Source organism: Cetorhinus maximus, chromosome 38 (assembly GCF_964194155.1).
Source record: "Cetorhinus maximus chromosome 38, sCetMax3.hap1.1, whole genome shotgun sequence".
Lineage (NCBI taxonomy): Eukaryota > Metazoa > Chordata > Chondrichthyes > Lamniformes > Cetorhinidae > Cetorhinus > Cetorhinus maximus.
In genome coordinates, this window is record NC_135916.1 from 4766977 (window position 1) to 4791417 (window position 24441).

Genomic DNA, 24441 nt, shown 5'->3' on the forward strand with positions numbered 1-24441 from the left:
CCCCTGAGACGCATTGCAATGTGAAAATGTCTGGGGAAATTTACAGACAGAGGCTCTTTTCTTTAGAAGGGGAAGGCCGAGGGCTCATCTGATAGACGTCTTAGATTAATAAAATATATGATAAGGCCTTAGGGAAGTAAATGTTTCCACTTGTACGTAATACCGGGTCATAAATACATGTCAGTCACTAATAAATCCAGACGAGGAAGTCATGAGGAAACCAGAGAGTAGGGGGAATATGGAACTCACTGTCACAGGTTGTGGTTGAGTGGAATGGATTCAACCTATTTAAAGTGAAGCCAGATAAGAGCGTTTCTTTTTCCATTCAGGCGATGTGGGCATCGCCGACTAGGCCCATCAATAATTGTCCCCTCAGTAGGGGCTGGTGAGCTGCTTTCTTGAATCGCTGCAGTCCACCTGGCGAAGGTACACCCACAGCGCTCTTAGCCTTGGTGATTTTTTGCAGTGCATCTTGTAGATGGTAAACACTCCTGCTACAGTGCGTTGGCAGTGGATGGTGTGAATGCTTTTGGATGGGGTGCTTATCAACCAGAGCTGTTTTATCCTGGGCGTTGTCGAGCTTCTTGAGTGTTGTGGGAGCTGCACGCGTCCAGGCAAGTGGGGAGTATTCCATCACACTCCTATCTTTGTGCACTGTAGATTGTGGACGGGCTTTAGGGAGTCAGGAGGTGAATTACTCGGCGCATGATTCCAGGCCTCTGACCTCCTCTTGTAGTCACTGTATTTATGTGGCTAGTCCAGCTGAGTTTGTGGTCAATGGTAACCCCCAGGATGTTGACATTGGGGGATTCAGTGATGGTAATGCCATTGAATGTCAATGGAGAAAGGAATAGCAGGACATGCTGATGGAGTTCAATGAATGAGATAGGGATGAGTCTCACAGGTGGCTTGTTAATGAATCTCATCACTGTCGATTTGGCTGGATTGGAATGATAGCTGCTGAGAGGTCATTTGGCCTTGTGAACACGCTCTGAGGATTTTGGAACACGATTTCCTGCCGCCATTCTGCAGTCAGATCCTGGATTATGTGTCCTCTTGATGAACCAGATCTTACCTTCATCCCATGTCCCTTCGATTCCTCGTCCAACTGGACAAAGGTGTTCTCTGAATCATCTCTCTCTGCCTCACTCAATCCATCTTTCTCTTTCTCTTTATGGTATGTTTCTGGGTGCATGTGTGTGTTTCTGTGTTCACCTATTACTCTGTGTCTGTTACTCTGTCTCTCGGCATCTGTCTCTGTCTGTGTTTCCCTCTCTCCCTGTCTGTCTCCCCTTCTCTCTTTCTCTCTGTCTCAATAGTTCAATCTCTTTCACCTTTTTTTCTCTCTGTCACCTTCTCTATCTGTGTGTGTGTGTGTGAGAGAGAGAGAGAGAGTGTGTGTGTGTATGTCTATATTTGTGCTTTAGTCTATTGCTCTGTCTCTGTCTTTCTGCCCCTGCCTTTCTCTCTCTGTCTGCTTGCTTCGCTCCATGTTTCTCTTTCTTTCTCATTTCTTTCTCTCTTTCTCATCTCTCTCTTTCTCATCTCTCTCTGTCTTTGCCCCCAACTCCATCTCATCTCTCTCTATCTCTTCCTCCGCTAGCTGTGCTGCACTTTCTCTCACTATGCCTCACTTTCTCTCTCTGTCTCTCTCTCTTTTACTCTCTTTCTCTCATCTCTCTCCCTCTTTCTCATTGTGCTGCCTCTCTTGCTCGTGCTCTCTGTCTCGCTCTCTCTCCCTCTCTTTTGTCTCAAGAATATTTCTACAGTATGAAGGCTAAAAGTGTTCAAAGTTCTCTTTCCCTGCTATTTCTAAAGATGGTAACTTCTGTTCCCTTATACGTCAACATTTCTACCCCATACATCCTACCCTATGTGCCAACTATTAATTTATAGCTGGACTGATCCCGAGGGGTTGACGTTAGATTCCTGTCATCCTGAAGCCCCAGATTCCCCTGTCGTCCCACATCAGTCAGCTGTCACTCCGTCCCATCTGCTGAGAGGCATTCCAATGTGGAAATATCAGGAGAGATTTAACAGGCCTAGACTCTTTTCTCACGGAGGGCTCACCCGAAAGAGGTCTTAGCTTAATAAAACATTTGGTAAGGCCTTAGAGAAGAATGAGTTTCCAATTGTAGGTAATATCGGGACATGAATACATGCCAGTCACTAATAAAACCAGACGGGGAAATCATGAGGAAACCAGAGAGTGGGGAGAATATGGAACTCACTGCCACAGATAGTGGTTGAGGTGAATGGATTCAAATTATTTAAAGGGAAGCCAGATAAACACCTTTTATTTTATTTCTCCATGTGATGTGGGTATCGCTGGTGGGCCAGTATTCATTGCCCATCCATAATTGTCCCTTGAGAAGGTTGTCGTGAGCCGCCTTCTAAAACAAATGCAATCCGTGCGGTTAAGGGCACCCACCGTGCTGTTAGGGAAGGGGTTCCTGGACTTTGACACAGCGACAGTGAAGGAATGGCTGATATATTTCCAAGTCATTCTGGTGAATGACTTAGAGGGGTACTTGCAGGTGGTGACATTCCCATCTACCTGATGCCCTTGTCCTTCTAGGTGGTATTGGTCGTGGGATTGGAAGATGCTCTCTAAGGAGACTTGGTAATATGTTGCAGTGCATTTGTAGATGGTACACACTGCTGCTACTGTGCATGGTGGTGGATGGAGTGAATGTTTGTCAAAGGGGTGCCAGTTAAGTGGGGCTGCTTTGTGCTGGATGATGTCATGCTTCTTGAGTGTTGTGGGAATGGCAAGGGGGGAGTATTCCATCAAACTCCTGACTTGTGTATTGTACATGGTGGACACGCCTTGGAAAGTCAGAAGGTGAGTTATTCGCCACAGGATTCCCAGCCTCTGACCTGCTCTTGTAGCCTGAGCACTTATATGGCTAGTGCAGTTCCTCTTCTGGTCAATGATAAACCATAGGCTGTTGATAGTGGGGTTATTCGGCAACGGTAAGGCAATTGAATGTCAATGGAGTAAGGAATATCAGGATATGCAGATGGAGTTAGATGGAAGAGATAAGGAGGAGTCTCACAATTGTCCTGTGAATTAAACTCATCACTGTCGATCTGGCTGGAGTGAAATGATAAATTCTGGGAGCTCATTTGGTCTCGTCAGCATGCTCTGAGGGTTTTGGAGCCTGAGTCGTTTTCCTGCACCCTTTCTACATTCAGATACTCACTATTGTGTCCTGTTGTTGAACTAAAACTTCTCTTATTCCCTGCCCCTTCCATTACTCGTCCAACTGGTCATAGATGTTCTCTGAAACATCTCTCGCTCTTTCTCTCGCTCTCTGGCTCAATTTCTCTTTCTGTTTCTCCTCCTTTTCTCTCTGTTAGTCTTGCCTGTTTATGTGGGTTTCTCTGTTTATCTTTTAACCTGTCCCTGTCACTCTGTCTCTTCAATTGTCTCTGTCTCTCTCTCCCCCTCTCACTTTCTATCTGTCTCAATATTTCTCCTTTTTTCTCTCTGTCAGTTTCTCTATCTGTGTGTGTGTGTGTGTGTGTGTGTGTGTGTGAGTGTGTGTCTCTGTTTATGTTTGTACTTTTGTCTATTGCTCTGTCACTGACTTTCTCTCTCTTTCTATCTGCTTCCCTCTCTCCTCTTCTCTCAAAAACCCTTTCCACCTCTTCCTCTCTGCCTGTCTCTCTATCTCTCTGTCCCTCTCATCCTCTCTCAAAACACCCTCCACCCTTTCTCCCTCCCTCTGTCTCTCTCTCTCTCTGTCTCTCTCTGCCTCTGTCTCTGTCTCTCTCTCTCTCTCTCTATCTCGCTCTCTGTCTCCTACTTCCTCATTTCTTAATGACATGTTGCATTTTCCCCTTTCAGACCTTCATTCCACTCCCTGTTTATTTTTTAAAAACTCTCACATATTCTCTCTCTGCCGTGAGGTCTGGCAGCACATTCCATATCCGAACAACTAGTTGACATTCTGAAGCCTCCTGTTGTGTCTTTTCGTTGCCTCTTGACACACAGGCCAGCCAGTGAGGTGGCAATTCCAACCCCTTGGCAGATTTTTAGACCTGACTTGTCCTGGTTAGTCTTTATCTTCAACACTAGCAGTTACACATGCTGATCCCATGAGTTTGACCTGTTCCACATCGTCTCATCCCCTCTTGCAACGAGTATTCTCCCCACCGACCCCCTGAATTATCATGAAGCAGTACCTAATCCAGTCGGTCACATCACAGTGTGAAATAACCTTCAAGTAGACAGGGTCCATTTCGAATATGAAGTGGGGAATGCCAGCAGCCACTATAACAGTCTACTTGGTGACACAAGCAAAATCCGGCAGAAGTTGGAAAGCTGGAAGCAAAACAACAGAAAATGCTCGAAAAAGAACCTGAGCAGGTCTGGCAGCCTCTGTTTGGAGAGAAACAGAGTTAACGGTTCGAGTTCGTAAGGGCCTTTTTCAGGGCTGAAGAGAAGTGATGAATTTTTAATGTATAAGTGGGGCTGGGGCAGGTGAAGTTGGATGGAAGGTCAGCGATATGTAGGGACAAAGGAGAACATAATAAATAGGAGCAGGAGTAGGCCATTCAGCCCCTCAGACCTGCCCCACCATTCAATAAGATCATGGTTGATCTGCCCCAGGCCTCAACATCTCCTTCGAGCCAACTCCTCATAACCCCCAACTCCCCGATATTTCAAAAATCTATCTACCTCCTCTTTAACTAGTTTCAGTGATCTAGCCTCCACAACTTCCTGGGGTAGAGAATTCCAGACATTCATTACGCTCTGAGAGAAGAAATTCCTTTGCATCAGTTTTAAATGAGTGCCCCCTTATTTTGTAACTATGTCCCCTAGTTCGAGATTCCCCCAGTAGTGGAAACATCTTCTTAGCATCTGGCCAGTCAAGAACCCTCAGAATCTCGTACGTTTCATTAAGACCACGCCTCATTCTTCTAAATTCTAATGAATAAAGACCAAACCTGTTGAGCAACTCATGATGAGTCAACCACTTCACCCCAGGAATCAGCCTAGCGAATGCCTTTTGAACTGTTTCCAATGCTAGTATATCATTTTTTAAATACGGAACTAATTCTGTACACAATACTCCAGATGCAGCCTTACCAACAGCCTGTGCAGTTTATCAAGACTTCCCTATTTTTAAAAATTCAACCCCTAGCAATGCAGAACAAGATTCCATTTGCCTTCTTAATATTTTGCTTGACAAAACAGATTGACAAAGAGGCCATGAACAAAAAGGGAAATGGCTAATAAAGAGGTGCTGATAGTGGCATAAAGGATAATAAAGCAGAAAGTGAAAATAGCAGAAAGAGGGTAGCATTGTGCTATAGAACAACATGGATCAACATGGTGATTGTGTAAATTGCAGTTTTGGGATCTTGCTGTGTACGCCATGCCTTGCACATTCTATGGGTAAAAGAATGTCGAACAAAACAAATTTGAGTTAGGACTGCACTCCTCTCAAATTAATGCCTGGGAGATTGTACCCCCCTCTCGCTGAATGGATCTCTGTTCAATGTTGCACTTGAAAGATGGAAGAGTACAATATTCCAACTGATGCCGTAACTGACCTGTTTCCATTTCCACTTGATCCATACCAGTAGCTTCACTGGGAAGTCAAAGCAGTGAGTAACACAAAGTATCTACGCTTCTAACAGTATTTGACTTCACTGCAGAATAAGGCTAATTACTGACAAGTGGTGAATTACAAACATGGGTGAACAGAGATTCTCGGCAAATTATATTGGGTAATTTCGCACAGTGAAGGCACAGCAGATTGTCAACTGCATCAACCGTCGAGGACAAAGCAGCCCCGCTTGATTGGCATCCCATCCACAAACATTCACTCCCTCCACCACCGACGCACAGTAGCAACAGTGTGTACCATCTAAAAGATGCATTGCAGCAACACACCAAAGCTCCTTAGGCAGCACCTTGCAAACCCACGGCCACGACTATCTAGAAGGATAAGGGCAGCAGACACATGGGAAAAACACCACCTTGAATTTTCCCTCCAAGCCACTCACCATCCTGACTTGGAAAAGCATTGGCCATTCCTTCACTGTTACTGGGTCAAAATCCTGGGACTCTCTCCCTAACAGTGCCATGGGCGTATCTGCACCACATGGACTGCAGCAGCTCAAGAAGGTGGCTCAGCGCCACCTTCTCAAGGGGCAATTGGTGATGGACAATGAACACTGGACTAGCCAGCGATGCCCACATTACATGAATGAATTTTTAAACATGTGTTTACCAGGCTTCCCTTTAAATACATTGAATCGATTCAACTCAACCACTGCCTTTGGCGGTGAGTCCCATATTCTCCCTAATCTCTGGTTTCCTCATAAATTCACCGTGTGGATTTATTAGTGACTGACGCGTATTCGTGACCCGTTATTACCTACAATTGGAAACACTTTCTTCCCTAAGGCCTTACCAAATTCTTTATTAATCTATGACATTTATCAGGCGAGCCCTCGGCCTTCCCCTTCTCGAGAAAAGAGCCCCAGTTTTTTAAATCTCCACTGATAGTTCCACATTGGAATGCCTCTCAGTGTCTGGGATGGAGGGAAAGCTGACTGATGTTGGAGAACAGGAGAATTTTGGGCTTCAGGATAACAGCAATCTAACGTCAACACCTTAAAATGGATCAGTCCAACTAAAAAGTAATAGTTTACTTATAGGGCAGGATGTACGGGGTAGAAATGTTGACATATAATGGAACAGATGATATCATCTTTAACAATGGAATTGATGGAGAACTTTGAACACTTTTAGCCTCCATACTCTAGAAATATTCTTGAGACAACAAGGACAGAGAGAGAGCGAGACAGAGAGAGAGCGAGCAAGTCAGAGCGCGCAATGAGAAAGAAGGAGATAGATGAGAAAGAGAGAGAGAGAAAGAGAGAAAGAGATGGAGGTAGAGAGAGACAGAGGGAGAGAGAAAGACAGAGAGACAGAGAGTGAGAAAGAGAGGGAGAAGAGAGCGAGGAGAAAGATGAGATAGAAAGGGGCAAAGAGAGAGAGATGGGGAGGGGTTGTGAGAGAGGGGGAGAGAGACAGGCAGACTTCTCATTTATTGATTCAATTAATTCAATCTCAATTTTTCAGTAAAAGTAACTTGCAAATGTTGACTTTAATTTGATATGGTCACACAAGGAACGCAGAAAGCTAGCATCCAGATTCATCAAGCAAATTATGAAGGCAAATATCAATCTGGTGTTTCACGCAAATGATTCAAAATGCAGGAACTGGGGTGGAGGGTGTGGCACGCAACAGTCCCCTATAATCGAAGAATGTGTCGATTCACGGACTCCCAAGATACATGCGGAGTCCGTGGATTATGTTTAGATAGGGTGTTGTAGTCTGAACTCCCTTTTCCGTTACTTAAAAAAGATATTACTACTGATTGGTTTGCACTTCAGCCCCACACTCCTGATCTAAGGGAACCCGGTGCGGAGAGGTGCCGGGAGGGAGGAAGAACTTCTCTTGAGCCCACTCCTGTGCCTGGCCAAGTTATCCATTAACAGGCGATCGAGGGGGTTGTCCAACCCGACTGACTGCCCCTCTTCCGCGGCTATATTCTCGGTCGGGTGTCCCTGGAGAGGGAGCACGTGGTGTCTGCTGGCACCGTCCAGGCCTTCCGTGCCCGTTGGGCACCACTGGGACTAGTGTGCTTCATCGACCCTCTTAACCACATTTCAGTTTGATGTTTCTAAGTTTTCTTTAAACTTTGTCTTTGGTTTTGCATTGACCCTAACTTGGGGGCTGCTTTTATTTTATCCCTAATTTTGATAATTTAGTTTATTTGTTTGACTATATAAGAGTTAAACAAAATAAACTCTTGCTACTATTGCACAGGAATTTCGCGAGACCATATCCAGAATATTGTGAGGATTCATAGGGACATATTGGGCTGAAGGGCCTGTTTCTGTGCTGTGTAACATTAACCCTGTTTCTCTCTCCACAAATGCTGTTGGACCTAGTGAGCTTCTTTACCAGCATTTTCTGTTTTTATTTCAGATTTCCAGCAGCGTCAGTATTTTGCTTTCGTTCAATATATGGTGTGCATTTTTGGTCTCCATATTTAAGGATGGATATGCTTCACATATCGTCTGGAAGAGATACTAATGCATGTAATGTTGTTGGAATTTTTTTTAAATAAAGGTTTAGTCCGTGTCTTTTTGTGTGTGTGTTAATTGGATTAATGCCAGCTAGCCAGGGTGCTTTGGTGTATCGTAGTTTTGAGATGAAAACAGTAAGTAGAGCGTACATTTGCATTTTGTTGAATAGAACATTCAAAAGTGTGAGTGAAATCTTGCCTAGAAAGGAATCACTAATCAATGTTTATATTATTAATATAATTGGTATTATGAAAGCGGTTCAAACGGCCTGGTGATACAATGAAAATTTACATTAAAAGGGGAATGCTGGTCATAAGTGTTTTGTGTGTGCAGGTCAGAGGCAATATAAGTCTAAGCATATAAGCCTACTACTATCTGCAAAGGAACCAAATTGAAACAAACCTCATCTTGAATTCGCTGGTGAAAATTCTTTGCCTGGGGTCTGGTTAAATGTATTGGATATTGTTGCCTTACTGGGGATTAATTTGAGAATTTGTTCCTTTTAAGATGATAGTAATTTGTAGCCATGTGTATGCATTTAAATTGTTGCAAATTAATAAATGTTTCATTTAGTTTGATAAAAATCCTCTCGAGTACTGGTGGTCTTATTCTTGAATTTAGAGCTACAACTCAAAACATATCGGTTGAAAATAGAGGCTTGGGCAGTTATTTAAAGTTTCGCTCTCGGATTTTAAATAACTCAGCCTTTAACAACTGCTGTGACATAACACACTTCAGACGGAGCAGGACAGCCTCGTTGGGTTGCTGCTTGAGATCCTAAGTGCCCGAACACTTCTCCTGAGACTGTGTTGGGCTGTGCTCAGTGGCTGAGTTAGTTGGGCCATTTATTCTGCGGAGTATTGAATAATGAGAGGTGGTATCACTGAAGCATGTAAGATTCTGAGGGGATTGATGGTGCAGAGATTGAGAGAATGTTTACACTGGTCGGGAAATGTAAGCACGAGGAGACAGTCTCAGGAGAAGGTGCGCTTAGGACTGAGATGAGAAGCAATTACTTCACTCAAAGGATTGTGATTGGAATTCTCTGCCCTGGAGGGTTGTGGATCTTCCATTGTTGATTATAGATAAGCCATTAAACGCAGATTTTTGCTGTCATACAGAATCAAAGGATTGTTTTTGTTCATTAGCCGCATATGGGCGTCGCTGATCAAGGCCGACATTTATTGCCCATCCCCAATTGCCCTTCAGGACATGGTGAGCTGCCTCCTTGCACCACTGCAGTCCACGTGGAGATGCTTTGGCAAAGTGGTATTGCCACTGGAATAGTATTCTAGAGGCTCAGGGTAATGCTCAGAGGACCTGAGGGGGGTATAAATTTGAATTCAATAAAAACCTGGAATTAAATGTCTGAAAAACCATTGCCAATTGTCAGAAAAATGTCATTGATGTATTTTTTGGAAGGAAATCTGCCGTCCTCACCTGGTTTGGTTTGGCCCACATGCCTGGACCCAAAGGCATGCAGTTGACTCTTAAATGGACTCCCAACATGGGCAGTGAGTGATGGATAATCATTGCTGGCCTAGCCAGCGACTCCCACTTTCCATGAATGAATTAGAACAAATGAAGTGTAGGTACACCCACAGTGCTGTTAGAGAGGGAGTTCCAGGTTTTTGACCCAGCGACAGTGAAGGAACAACAGTTTACTACACTAATACCAGGAATGGGCGGGTTGTCTTATAGGGAAAGGCTGGATACGTTATCCTTGCATCCAGTGGAATTTGGAAGAGTAAGAAGAGACTTGTTTGAAACCGGTAAGATCCTGAGGGGCCTTGACAGGGTCGATGTAGACCGGTGGGAGCTGCTGTCTAAGCCAGCAATGATTACCCATCCCTCACTGCCCATGTTGGGAGGGATTTAAGTGTCATCCACATGCCTTTGGGTCCAGGCATGTAGGCCAAACCAAACCAGGTGAGGATGGCAGATTTCCTTCCAGAAGGGACATCAATGACATGTTCTGACAATTGTCAAATGATTTTGCGGCGATTTTAATTCTGGTTTTTTATTGAATTCAAATTTTTACCCACCTCAGATCCTCTGAGTATCACCCTGGGTCTCCTTTTTTGGGAGAATTTAGAACTAGGGGTTACTGTTTAAAAATGAGGGGTCGCTAATGTAAGACAGAGGTTAGGAGAATTATTTTCTGTCAGTGAAGTGAGCATTTGGAACGCTGTTTTTCGAAAGGCTCTGGAAGCTGAGCCTTTGAGTAAATTTAAGGCATAGCTGGATAAATTCTCCATAAACGGTGGGGGGCGAAAGGTTATCGGGGGGATGCAGGGATGTGGGGTTGAGGTTACAATCAGATGAGCCATGATCTGTTTGAATTGCGGAGCAGTCGCGAGAGGGCGAGTGGCCTAGTATTCTCTAAATTCGCATATTGTTATGCATTTCCATGTCAGGAAGATGAGTGGCTTGGAGGGGAATTTTCAGGTGGAGGGGTTACCAAGCATCGCTACCCTTGACCTTCTTGGTGGTCGAGGTCATGGGTTTGGAAGTTGCTGTCTAAGGAACCTTGAAGTGTTGCTGCAGTGCACCTTTTAGATGGTACACACTGTTGCCAAGTTGCGCAGTGGTGGAGGGAGTGAATGTTTGTGGATAGGGTGCCAATCAAGCGGAGCTGCATTGTCCTGAATGTTGTCGAGCTTCTTGACTGTTGTTGAAGCTGCACTCATCCAGGCAAGCGCAGAGTATTCCGTCAAACCCCTGACTTGTGCCTTGTAGATAGTGGACGGTCAGGAGGTGAATTACTCGCCACAAGAACGGGCAGAAAAATGCAGTTGAAGCCCAAGACCTTCGATGACCTCCTTGCCCACCCTTAAATTGTATATTACTGTGGAGAGCAGATTTTTTCCCAGATTAAATATGAAAACATTTTAAATCTAATGCATTAGCAAATTATACTGGATTTTCAAAGCTGAAATGTTTAGTGAGGTCAATTGCAATATCATTCTGCAGATTGCGGATGTAACTGTGCAGATGGTCCCTGATGCTATCCCACTCCATATTCCACATGGGTATAAGTATGTTGGGAGGCTACTGGGAAAGGGTTGGATGCAAATGTTGTGGTCTGGGCTGCAGTTCTAATCCTCTAAGGAATGAGAAAATCAGGGGGAATTGGGTTAATTTTAAGTTTAGACTCCAATCATAATTCTCAAGAAACATTGGTTTAATCCTGGCCTCGAAAATTTACTCAATTGAAGACAATGTAGAGCAGCATTCGACAAGATACAAAAGAAAATCCCTTGAAACTTCCGTCAACTGAGTTAGGTTAAAAATAGGCGAACCAGAGTTATGACGTCAATTCCTGCTTTTATGCTACACCTGATATATTTTACTCCATTTATGTCAGTGAAGGGTGAATTCAGATGAGGATTAAATAGACATCCGACCCCATCTGATCTATGTGCCGCTGGACGGATTGGCTTAACATTGCCAGCCAAGCTATAATAAAAGTGAAGTTTTACCAGTGAATCTCACTGAGAGAGGAGATTCTTCACAGAGTGGCTTTATCAATGTATTTCCCTGAGAGAGCTGTCCCTTCACACAGAGACTGTCTCATTTTATTCTCAATGAGAGAGGAGTCCCTTCGCGCAGAGACTGTATCATTGCATCTCACTGAGAGTGGAGTCAATTGACACAGAGATTATATCAATTTATGTCACAGAGGGAGGGGTCCCTTCACACATAGACTGTATTAGTGTATCTTACTGAGAGAGGAGACCCATCTCATAGAGACTGTTTTAGTGCTTCTCACTGCGAGATTAGTTCCTTTACACCCACTGTTCCAGTGTATCGCACTAAGTGAGGTGTCCCTTCACACAGAGACTGGAACACTGTATCTCACTGAGGGAGGACTCTCTTCACACAGAAACGGTTTCATTGAATCTCACCGAGAGATTTTCCCCTTCTCACAGAGACTGTATCACTGTATCTCTCTGAGAGAGGGAACTCTTAACACAGAGACTATATCAATGTACTTCACTGAAAGGAGTCCCTCAAACAGAAAATGTATCAGTGTGTCTCTCTGAGAGAGGGGCCCATTCAGGGAGAAACTATCAGTGTATCTCACTGAAAGAGGAGATTCTTCAGACAGAGACTGTATCAGTGATTCTCAAATAGAGGTGTCCCTTCAACATAGGCTGTGTCACTGTATCTCACTGAGAGAGGGGTCCGCTCACACACAGACTGCATCAGTGTATCTCACTGAGGGAAGCTTTAATTTCCTTGTATTTGATGCAATGCAGAAGCACAATACACAGTTCAAACATTACACAACACACAATCCAGAATTAGTTGCTTAATCTAATGCTCCCTGGACCAGCTCTTTGCTGGAGATCCCTCATTCCAGCTCCGCCCAACTTCAACACCATGCCCTACCCTCAGAACTTTGTCATTTTCTTTTCAATTGTTCATGAATTCCATTTTGAAAATGACTCCTGAATCCTCTTCCACCTCTCAGGCTGTCCATCTGGATCCAAACTTCCCGCTGAGTAGAACAGTGATGGCATCTCTTTTCTGACAATGTTGTGAATTAATTGAAGTCATTCTTCTACCTCACTGGCCACACATCCCCAAAAATGAATCAAATTTATAGATAGCCTTTACTGTATCAATCACATCCTAATCCCCAAAATCTCAAATACATCTCCCTTTGCCCGTTCCAACAATTCTCAATTTGCTGTTCAATTCACCTAACCCCATCCCCATCTGTATAATCTCTTCCACCTCGTAGAAATCGTATCCTCCTCTTTATATCTCTCCATGCCCTCTAGAAACCCTACCGCCCTATTGCTGTAAGCTGCTCAAGGCCCCGCAATTCTCATCCTGCAGTTGAAATCCCTCCTTCAAACTCTGCCTCCCTATCACTGTAACCTCCTCTAGCCCCTAACATTCGCATCCTCCTGTGCAAATCCCTCCATGGCACCTCGCCCTACCTCCCTCACTATCTCTGTAACAAACTCCAGCACCTACAGTTCTCATCCTCCTGTTCAAACCCCTTCGTCGGCCCCTGCCGCCCTACCCTGGCACCCACTCCCAAACCCTAAAATTCAAACCACCAAAGTCAAATCCCTCCCTATGGAATCCCTCCATCCCAATCTCCTCCACCCCGGAAAATTCACATCCTCCTGTTAAAAATTCATCCATGGCCCGTCCCTCACTCCCTATCTCTGTAACCTCCTCCAGCCTCCAAAATTCTCATCCTTCTGTTCAAATCTCTCCATGGACCCAAACAGCCCCTCCCTCCCTGTACCTATAAATTACTCATGCCCGGAAAATTCTCATCCTTCTGTTCAAATCCATCCATGGCGCCGCAACCCGTTCCTCCCTCTCTCTGTAATCTCCTCCAGCCCCGCCAATTCTCATCCTCCTGTGCAAATTCTCCCCACCCACGACATTCTTTTTTCTGTAACATGGTGGCCCTCATACAGTTCACTGTAAACTTTTCATCACCTCAGTTTCTGTTCAGATACAGGGACATTCCTCAGTGGGCAAAGGTACCTGTAGTTCCGCCCTTGTGTGCAGTTCCAGAGGAATGCCAATTCAACTTGCCAATACAGATGCCATTCAGCCCTCTGTCGCTCGCCACTCCGTCCACAGAGATGCTGAAAAGTCGGGGATACGCGATGTGGCTGCCCCTGCCCACTCAGTCTCTTTCACCAAGAGGAGGGCAGTGGGTGGAGATGGGGGCAAGTGGTTTACAAGCCTAGAGGGGGTCCAGATGAAGGCCTGGTGAGGGCATCTTAGTACCTCAGTACATGAGACAGCGTTTCTCCATCACACAACCACTTCCCCAGGCACTTCCCTACTCTGTGTTGCTTAGTAACGCCATTCGTCATTTTTTCCCCTTACTGATTTTTGTAACACTTGCTTCATCACGTCATATCCAGGCCACTTTTTTTCGATTTCACAACATCTGAACCGTCTCATCATTAGTCCCGGGGCTCAACCAGAGAAAGAGGCAGCAGGAGATTGCTTCCCAATGCCTGTGTATGGTCTGAACGCCATTCTCCAGATGGCAGCTACCTCCAGTCTGCTGCTGATCAGTAAGTCTCTCTTCGTTTGAGCATTTAGTTCATACAACAGCAGGGGCAGGGAAGTTATGTGTTTACTTCACTTTAGATTTTGGGGGAGAATGGTTGAAATGGGGAAGTTCACCATTAATGATAACGTTATATATTTTTAAATGCTGCAAATCCAATTATGCCTTTCGATTTTTAAAGCTTTATGAAGTGATCTGGGATACTAAATCTGTTGAAATGTGATTCAAGTCTTCGCTGCTCAATTACTTGTTTTTAACTCCAGCTCCCCAGCTCACTCCAATTTCGGATGTTCTTGTACTAAGTCTCGATTTTAACCTTCTTCTTTGGGTTCAACTCGCCCTCTTTAACTTTCAGCTCGTTCAATTCTTTACCACTGACCTCCAACCCCCACCCGCACATTTCCAACTCGTTCCTGGTCACGCTGCCCTTCACCTCCTCCCTGTGCTCGCTGACACACACTGATTCTCGGGCAAAATCTCGATTCTCAAATTCTCACCCTCCTGTTCAAATCCCTTCCACAACTCCTCCCTTGCTATCTCTGTAACCTCTTCCAGCCCCTGTAATTCTCATCCACCTGTTCAAATCCGTCCCTCACCCCCTCCCTCCCTATCTCTGTAACCTCCTCCAGCCCCTGTAATTCTCATCCACCTGTTCAAATCCGTCCCTCACCCCCTCCCTCCCTATCTCTGTAACCTCCTCCAGCCCCGACAATTCTCATCCACCTGTTCAAATCCGTCCCTCGCCCACTCCCTCCATATCTCTATAACCTTCCCCAGTCCCTAATATTCTCTCTCTACTGATCAAATCACTCCATAGGCACTCGGCCCCACCCTCTCTATCTCCGTAACCTCCACCAGCCTCCAACATTCTCACTCTTCTGTTGAAATCCCTCCACAGCCCCTTGCACCCCCTCCCTCCCTATACCTGTAAATTACACCAGCCCGGATAACTCTCATCCTTCTGTTCAAACCCGTACATGGCGCCGCAACCCGTCGCTCCCTATCTCTGTAAGCTCCTCCATCCCCTACAATTCTCATCCTCGAGCCTTGAGTTCAAACGCTTCGATCCCCTCTCCCTCCCTATCTCTATAATCTCCCCCAGCACCTATAATTCTCATCCTCCTGTTCAAATCCCTCCTTCACCCCCTCCATCCTTATCTCTGTAAACTCCTTCAACCCCTACAATTCTCATCCTCCTGTTCAAATTCCCCCCAGTCTCCACATTCTTATTTATGTAACATGGTGACCCTCCTCCAGTGCATTGTAAACTTTTCATCACCTCAGTTTCTGTTCAGTTAGAGGGACATTCCCCAGGGGGCAATGTATCTGTATTTCCGCCCTTGGATGTTGTTCCAGATAAATGCCAATTTGACGTGCCAGCACAGGTGCCATTAAGCCCTCTGTTGCTCGCCTCTCCGTTCACAGAAATGCTGAACAGACGGAGATACGCGATGTGGCTGTCCCTGTCCATTCGGTCCCTTTCACCAAGAGGAAGGCGGTGGGTGGAGATGGGAGGAAATGGTTTACAAGCCTGGAGGTCATCCATATGAGGAGGTGGTGAGGACAGCTTAGTACCTCACAGAATGTGACAGCACTTCCCCATCACAGAACCACATCCCCAGGCACTTCCCTACTCCGCGTTGCTTAGTAACGCCATTCGTCAGTTTTTTCCCCCTTTTTGATTAATGTATCACTGGCTTCATCAGCTCAGATCCAGGCCACGTTTTCGATTTCACAACATCTGAGCCGTCTCAGCATTAGTCCCGGGGCTCAGCCAGAGAAAGAGGCAGTAGGAGATTGCTTCCCAATGCCTGTGTATGGTCTGAACGCCATTCTCTAGAGGGTAGCCGTGTCCAGCCTGCTGCTGATTAGTGATTCTCTCTTCATTTGAACATTCAGTTCACGCAAGAGACGGGACAGGGAAGTTATGTGTTTACTTCACTTTAAATTTTGGTGAAGAAAGGTTGAAATGGGGAAGTTCAAACTCAAAGGTAATGTTATATATTTTTAAATACTGCAAATCAATTATGCCTTCGGATTTTTAAAGCTTTTTGAAGTGATCAGGGATGCTAAAGCAGTTGAAATGTAATTCAAGTCTCCCCTGCTCAATTATTTGCTTATAACTCCAGCTCACTCCAATTTCTGATGCTGTTGCCCTAAGCCTCGATTTTAAACTTCATCTTTGGTTTCAACTCGTCCTCCTTAAATTTCAGCTTGTCCATTTCTCAGCCACCGCCCCCCTCACCCAACCCGTCCCCTTCCTAAATAGTTCCTGGGCACTCCGCCCATTCCCCCCTCCCTTTGCTCGCTGACCCACTGTGGTTCTCGGGCAACATGTCGATTCTCAAATTTTAATAATCCTGTTCGAATCCTTCCCTCACCTCCTCCCTTCCTATTTCTAAAACCTCCTTCAGCCTAAAATTCTCATCTACCTGTTCAAATGCCTCACTCACCCCCTCCCTCCCTATCTCCATAACATCCTCCGGCCCCTATAATTCACATCTTGCTGTTCAAATCCCTCCCACAGCCCCTCCCTCCCTATCTCTGTAAACCTCCTCCAGCCCCTAAAATTCTCGTCCTCATGTTCATATTCCCCAACCCACACATTCTGTAACAGGCTGCCCCTCCTCCAGTTCACTGTAAACTTTTCATCACTTCAGTTTCTGTTCAGTTACATCGATATTCCCCAGGGGGCCAAGGTATCTGTAGATCCGTCCTTGGGTGTGGTTCCAGAGGAATTCCACTTCGACCTGCCAATACAGGTGCAATCCAGCCCTCTGTTGCTCGCCTCTCGTCCACAGAGATGCTGAAAATACTGAGATACCCGATGCGGCTGCCACTGCCCTTTCGGTCCATTTCATCAAGAGGAGGGTGGTGGTTGGAGATGGGGTCAAGTGGTTTACAAGCCTTGAGGGGGTCCAGATGAAGGGCTGGTGAGGTCTGCTTAGAACCTCAGAGCATGTGACAGCGCTTTTCCATCACAGGGCATTTTCCCCAGGTACTTCCCTACTCTGTGGTGCTTAGTAAAACCATCCGTCAGTTTTTTCTTCCACTTTTCGATTAATTTCTGACTTGATTCATCACGTCATATCCAGGCCACCTTTTTTTCGATTTCACAACATCTGAGCCGTCTCATCATTAGTCCCGGGGCTCATCCAGAGAAAGAGGAAGCAGGAGATTGCTTCCCAATGCCTGTGTATGGTCTGAACTCCATTTCTCCAGATTTTAGTTGCCTCCAGCCTGCTGCTGATCAGTAAGTCTCTCGTGGTTTGATCATTTACTTCACACAACCGAAGGGACAGAGAAAGGATGTGTTTACTTCACTTTAAGTTTTGGTGAAGAAAGTTTGAATTGGGGAAGTTCCAACTCAATGTTAACGTTATATATTTTTAAATGCTGCAACTCCAATTATATCTTATTATTTTTTAAACTTTGTGAAGTGATCTGGGATGCTAAAGTTTTTGAACTGTAAATCAAGTCCCCCCTGCTCAATTATTTGCTTTTAACTCGAACACTCCAGCTCAGTCCAATTTCTGATGCTCTTGTCCTAAACCTCGATTTTAAACTTCGTGTTTGGGTTCAACTCGTCCTCCTTAACTTTCAGTTCCTACAGTTCTCAGCCAGCCGCCCCACCCCCTCCCCGCCCCTGTCCTAATTCGTTCCTCGCAACCTCGCCCCTCACCCTCTCCCTGTGTTCGCTGACCCACACTGGTTCTCAGGCAGCATCTCGATTTTCAGATTCTCATCCTACTGTTCAAATCCCTCCCTCACCCCCTCCCTGCCTAACACTGTAGCCTCCTCCAGCCCCTACAATTCTCATCCCCCTTTTTAAATCCCTCGATGGCCCCTCACTCACCCTCCCTCCCTACCTCTGTAGCCTCCTCTGGACCCTACATGCTCTTTACATGCCTCTTTCCGAACCCCCCACCCCCACCCCCCACACACATAGCGTTCCACAACCCTTGAGCCTATCTCTCTACTATTCTGCAATCTCCACAATTATCACTTTTAATTAAACGCTTCCATTGCTCTCAACACTGTCGCCTGTGCTTTTGCCCCGTTACACCCATTTCCCACTAATTTTCCCAGTCGGCCAATCCCTCCAGAGCCTGTACCAGAATGTGCTCTCCCTTGCCATTTCTCTGCCTCCCTTTATCCTCATGAATGTGACCTGTGTCAAGTATTTGCCCAATTTCCTTTTTAAAATAAAAATGCTGGCTGTTTAAGTTTGCATGACCCTTTCTGGTACTGCATTCAATATACAAATGAGAATGTATCTATGAAAGCAAAACCCTTACAATACCCTTGATTATTGTGTTAAATTGTTCCGTTGTAACTGGTAACACGGGGGACCAGGACAACTGGCCAGGCGCTGGTTAAGCAATGGCCACGGCTGATCATTAAGAAAGGCTGGTTACGCTGTTAACATTTCACTGTCGCAATTTTTCAGTCAGTCTGTCGTTGTTGAATCAGCAGCTACAACATGACACACGTGGTTATGTGTAACGAGTTAATGCTGACATTTATCCTCCAAATAAGAACAAAAGAGTTAAGAAATAGCAACAGGAAGAGGACATTTATAATTGTTATAGATGCCCTGATGGTGGATGCAGAATCAATGTCCTACATCTTCGACCTCATGAGCACTGATTCCATGGTCAGTCCTGTTCAATTTAGTGTGGACTATATTCAATAACACAACCTTTACTGCTCTCTGGGGGTAAAAAATAAAGTACAAACACTTACGCTCTTCCAAGAGAAGAAATTCCACCTCATCTCAGTCTTCGAGGGAAAAGATTTTTCCCCCTTGTTCTTGCTTTCACATATACCCCGCTATCAAAAAGCTTCAATATAGATTATAATTCGATAGATCATGTTTTCCCTTTTCATACGACCATAATATTTACCATAACCCCCAATATTATATCTATCTATCTATCTTTCTCTCTCTCTCTCTATATATATATATACAAACCATAAGCCCCAATATTATATCTATCTATCTATCTATCTATCTATCTATCTATCTATCTATCTATCTATCTATCTATCTATCTATCTATCTATCTATCTATCTATCTATCTATCTATCTATCTATCTGTCTGTCTGTCTGTCTGTCTGTCTGTCTATCTATCTATCTATCTATCTATCTATCTATCTATCTATCTATCTATCTATCTATCTATCTATATATGTATTTATGTACACCATCATCCCCAATATTTTACATATATACGCCATAATCGCCAACATCTTATATATACCATAAACGCCGATATATAATATTATTTATTTTGTAATTACCACCGTTCACCACAAGGCAGGAAGCAGTGCACTGAGAATGAGATAAGCGTACGAGTTAGGAACATGAGGAGGATTCGGGGCCGGGTTGGCAGTCGACTATTCATGAGCAATTCGAAGAAAGTTTATTAAGTTTCTTAAGAAGCAGCAGTTTAGATATGTTGCAGGAAATAATTAGACAGAAAAGTTACATGACCCGTGACAGTTGAGAGCACTTCTCTGATACCAGGGGACGGTCAGACAGAAAGTTGTTGATCGCAATAGCAGGTGCTAACAGCGTTCAGCTCTGTAGTCCAAGTGATACCGAGCTCTTCCCTCCATATTCCTTCTCTTTTTCGCCAATCTGAGGAAGGCAATTGCATAGTGAGAACTGCAATCCCACCAGGACCCCTCACCGGGACCCCTCAACAGGACCCTCACCAGGTCCCCTCACCAGGACCCCTGACAAAGACCCCATATCAGTTCCCTTCACCAGGACCCCTCACCAGGTCCCCTCAACAGGACTGCTGACCAGGACCCCTCACCAGAGCCCCGCACCAGGCCCCCTCACCAGGCTCACACACCAGGTCCCCTCACAAGGGCCCCCGCACCAGGCCCCCTCACCAGACTCACACACCAGGTCCCCTCACCAGAGCCCTGCACCCGGTCACTTCACCAGGACCCCTCACCAGGGCCCCGCACCAGGCCCCCTCACCAGGCTCACACACCAAGTCCCCTCACCAGGCTCGCTCAACAGGACCCTTCACCAGGACCTTTACCAGGTCCCCTCACCATGTTCCTCAACAGTTTCCCTCTCCAAGACCCCTCATCAAAACCCCATCTAGTTTCCCACAATAGGTTTCCCCTCCAAGTTCCCTCACCTGGTCCACTCACTAGGTCCCCTTATCAGCACCCCTCACCAAGCCCCCTCAACATATCCCCTCACAAGGATCCTTTACCAGGTTGCCTCACCTGGTCCCATCACTAACACACCTCACCAGGTGCCCTCACCAGGATGCAATATCAGTCCCCTCACCATGTTCCCTGAGCAGAAGCACTCATTGGGTCCCCTCACCAGATTCCCTCACCAGGTCCCCTCACCAGGACCACTTATCAGGTCCCTCACCAGGTTTCATCAACAGCACCCTCAAAAGGATCTCTCACCAGTCTCCCTCACCAGGAACCTGAGCAGGACCCCTCACTAGGTCCGCTCACCAGGACCCCTCACCAGGACGCCTCACCAGTATCCTCACCAGGATCGCTCACTCGATCCCCTCAACAGAACCCTTACCTGGATCCCTCACTAGGTCCTTTCACCTTAACTGCGCTCCTGTGCCTGAGCACAGGGAGGGTTGTAACCTTTCTAGTTTCAATCATCTATTCAAACCATTCTGACCAATGGATACAGGAAGGCACCCAAATAGTCCGGGTGGTTACCATCGCCCCCTGTTCTTCACCTGGTTCATTGTCAGCTGTTTAGATTAGATCACGTTGAGGGTCATATCCTGGCCCTTTCTGGACACTGGTATAGATAACAAAGCGCACAAGACGCCATCCTACCAGCTTAGGAATGCCAACATGGCAGCCTGAACCCAGTGACCTTGCCATTTCCAAAGACCGCTTCCAAATTGTTGCTTCATTCAGGAAGATTTTTCGTCAAGTTTATCAAAGCTTTTAGCTTAAGTAGCAAATTCCAGAACCCTATTTGGAGCCCTAATTTCATACACTGTTGTCCCAGAAAGCATTTCATTGTGTAAAAATTAAAACTAATTTAAAAACTCGAGCCAAGCCGTTGCTAATGAGGTATTATCTTCACCCCATTTATTTATACTGTATTCACCTAACTGTTAATTTTTTCATACTCTCTGCGTCCCAGCATGTGATTTAGTCATTATTTATGTTTCTTATTAATATCCTTTGGACATTCACTTACTCTTCAGACTTATTGTCTTTATCTTTTTTTCCCATTTGTGACATCTCCAACTGTGTTACCCATACCCTCGAGACCTGTATTGAAATCATTGATGTTGACAGTGAACAGATGCGGTCCCAGAATTGAACATCAATGCGCATAACTACCCACATCTGAAAACCCTGAAACAATCTGACATTTTCTGATTTACTGTCCTCGCTTCTTATAAACTCCAATAAAAATATCTACTCTTCTGCTAAATCCACACCCCTTAACCTGCACCAGTAGGGCACGGAAACATAGAAACATAGAAATCAAGAGCAGTGGTTGGGCCATTCGGCCCTTCGCACCTGCTCTGCCATTCATTATGATCATGGCAAATCATTCAACTCAATAGTGTGCTGTCGCTTTCTCCCCATATTCTTTGATCCCATTCGCCTCAAGAGCTATATCTAACTCCTTCTTGAAAACATACAATGTTTTTGCATGAACTACTTCATGTGGTAGCGAATTCCGCAGGTTCACTACTCCCTGGCTGAAGAAAATCCTCCTCATCTCAGTCCTAAATTGTCTACCCCATATCCTCAGACTGTGACCCATGGCTCTGGACTCCCGCACTATCTGGAGCATCCTTCCTGCATTTTCCCTGTTTAGCTCTGTTAGAGTTTTACAGGCTTCTATGAGATCCCCTCTCATTCTTCTGAACTCCAGTGAATATAATCCTAACCGACTCAATCTCTGCTCATTTGACAGTCCCGCCAACCCGGGAATCAGTCTGGTAAACCTTCGCTGCACTCCGTCTAAGCAAGATATAGCAAGGGATTCCTCAGATAACGAGTCTAAAACTTCACACGATATTCCAGGTGTGGTCTCACCAAGACCGTAGAGAATTGAAGCAAGACATCCCTGCTCCTGTACTCGAATCCTCCCGCTTTGAAGGCCAACATGCAATTTGCCTTCTTTACCACCTGCTGCGCCTGCATGCTTACCTTCAGTGACTGGCGTACAAGGACACCCAGGTCTCGTTGCATATTCCCCCCTCTCAATTTATAGCCATTCAGGTAATAATCTTCCTTTCTGCTTTTGCTACCGAAGTGGATAACCTCACGTTTATCCACATTATATTGCATCTGCCATGCATTTGCCCACTCATCAGCTTGTCTAAATCATCCTGAAGCATCTCTGCATCCTCCTCAGAGATCACCCCCAACCCCCCCACCCCCACCCCCCCACCACCCCGCTTTATGGCATCTGCAAATTTGGAGATAGTCCATTTAGATCCCTCATCTAAATAATTAATATATACTGAGGACAGCTGGGGTCCCAGCACCGATCACTGGGGTAACCCACTAGTCACTGCCTGCCATTCGGAAAAAAAGACCCGTTTATTCCTCACCTTTGTTTCCAGTCTGCCAAACAATTTTCTACCCATCTCAATATAATACCCTCAATCCCATGTGCTTTAATTTACACGCTAACCTTTTATGTGGGACGTTGTCGAAAACCTTCTGAATGTCCAAATAAACCACATCCACTGGCTCCCCCTCATGAACTCTAATGGTTAAACATTCGAAAAATTCCACTAGATTTGTCAAGCATAATCTCCCTTTCGTAAATCCATAATGAATCTGTCCGATTCTGCCACTGTATTCCAAGTGCTCAGATATTAAATATTTGATGATGGACTCTAGAATTTTCCCCACTACCGACGCCAGGCTGACTGGTCTATAATTCCCTGCTTTCTCTCTACCTCACTGTATAAATAGTGGGATTACACTAGCTACTCTCCAATCTGTAGGAACTGTTTCAGAGTCTATAGAACCTCGGAAGCTGAACGCCATTGCATCAATTATTTCTAGGGCCACTTCCTTAAGCACTCTGGGATGTGGATTAGCAGGGCCTGCGGAGTTATCGGACTTCAATTCCATCAATTCCACCAACATCATTCAACTACTAAAGCTGATTTATTTCAGTTCCTCCGTCTCACTAAACCCTGTGCTCCCCAAAATTTCTGATATGTTATGTGTGTCCTCCTTTGTGAAGACAGAACCAACGTATGTATTTAGTTGGTTGGCCATTTCTTTGTTTCCCATTATAAATTCCCCTTTTTCTGACTGTAAGGACATACCTTTGTATTCACCAATCTGTTTCTCTTCACATATCTGTAGAAACGTTTACAGTCAGTTTTTTTCCCCTGGAAGTTTCCTCTCGTACTCTATTTTCTCCATCTGAATGAACCCCTTTCTCCTGCTTCACTGAATTCTAAACTGCTCCCAATCCTCAAGTCTGTTGTTTCATTCTGGCCAATGTGTATGCCTCTTCCTTGGATCTAATAATATCTCTAATTTCCCTTGTAAGCCATGGTTTGGCCACCTTTCCTGTTTTACTTTAGCGGCAGGCAGGGATAAACAATTGTTGCAGTTTACCCATGCGTTCTTTGAATGTTCGCCTTTGCGTTTCCACAGTCACCCTTTTAAGTAACGTTTCCTAATCCATCGTTACCAACTCGTGCCTCATACCATCGTAGTTTCCTTCATGAAGATTCAGGACCCTAGTCTCAGAATCAATTACGTTACTCTCCATCTTGATGAAGAATTCTAACATATTATTGTCGCTCATCCCCAAGGGGCCTCGCACAACTAGAATGTCAAATTTTCCTTTCTCATTACGCAATCTAGGATGGCCTGTTCTCTGCTTGATTCCTCAATGTCTTGTTCCAATAAACTATCCCATATACACTCCAGGAACTCCTCTTCTACGGTATTGTTATTAATTTGATTTGCCTAATCTATATGCAGATTAGAGTCACCCAGAATTTCAGACGCTCCGTTATTGCATGCGTCTCTAGTTTCCTGTTTTCTGCCAATCCCAGCCTCACCACTACATATTTGGAGTCTATATACAACCCCCACTATCGTTTTTTTGCCCCTTAATGTTTGTCAGCTCTACCCATACATATTCCACATCGCCGAAGCTAATACCTTTCCTCTCTATTGTGTTAATTTCCTCTTTAACCAACAATGCAACTCTACCGCCTTTTCCTTTCTGTCTGTCCTTCCTAAAAACTGAATA

The 24441-nt window shown here is 45.1% G+C and overlaps 2 protein-coding genes across 3 annotated transcripts in view; both read left to right on the top strand.

Moving 5' to 3' along the window:
• Window positions 1-24441, top strand: part of LOC144672519 (Fc receptor-like protein 2) — a 287381-nt gene that overhangs the window by 117229 nt on the left and 145711 nt on the right. The window lies entirely within an intron of this gene.
• Window positions 14097-24441, top strand: part of LOC144672517 (osteoclast-associated immunoglobulin-like receptor) — a 298334-nt gene continuing 287989 nt past the window's right edge. Inside the window, exon 1 of one of the 2 annotated variants that reach the window (XM_078534360.1) lies at window positions 14097-14180. In XM_078534360.1, the coding sequence (XP_078390486.1) occupies window positions 14117-14180 (64 nt within the window). In that variant the 5' untranslated portion in view covers window positions 14097-14116. Of the gene's footprint in view, window positions 14181-17348; window positions 17430-24441 lie in introns of those variants that run through there. The other variant, XM_078534361.1, reaches the window with a different exon arrangement.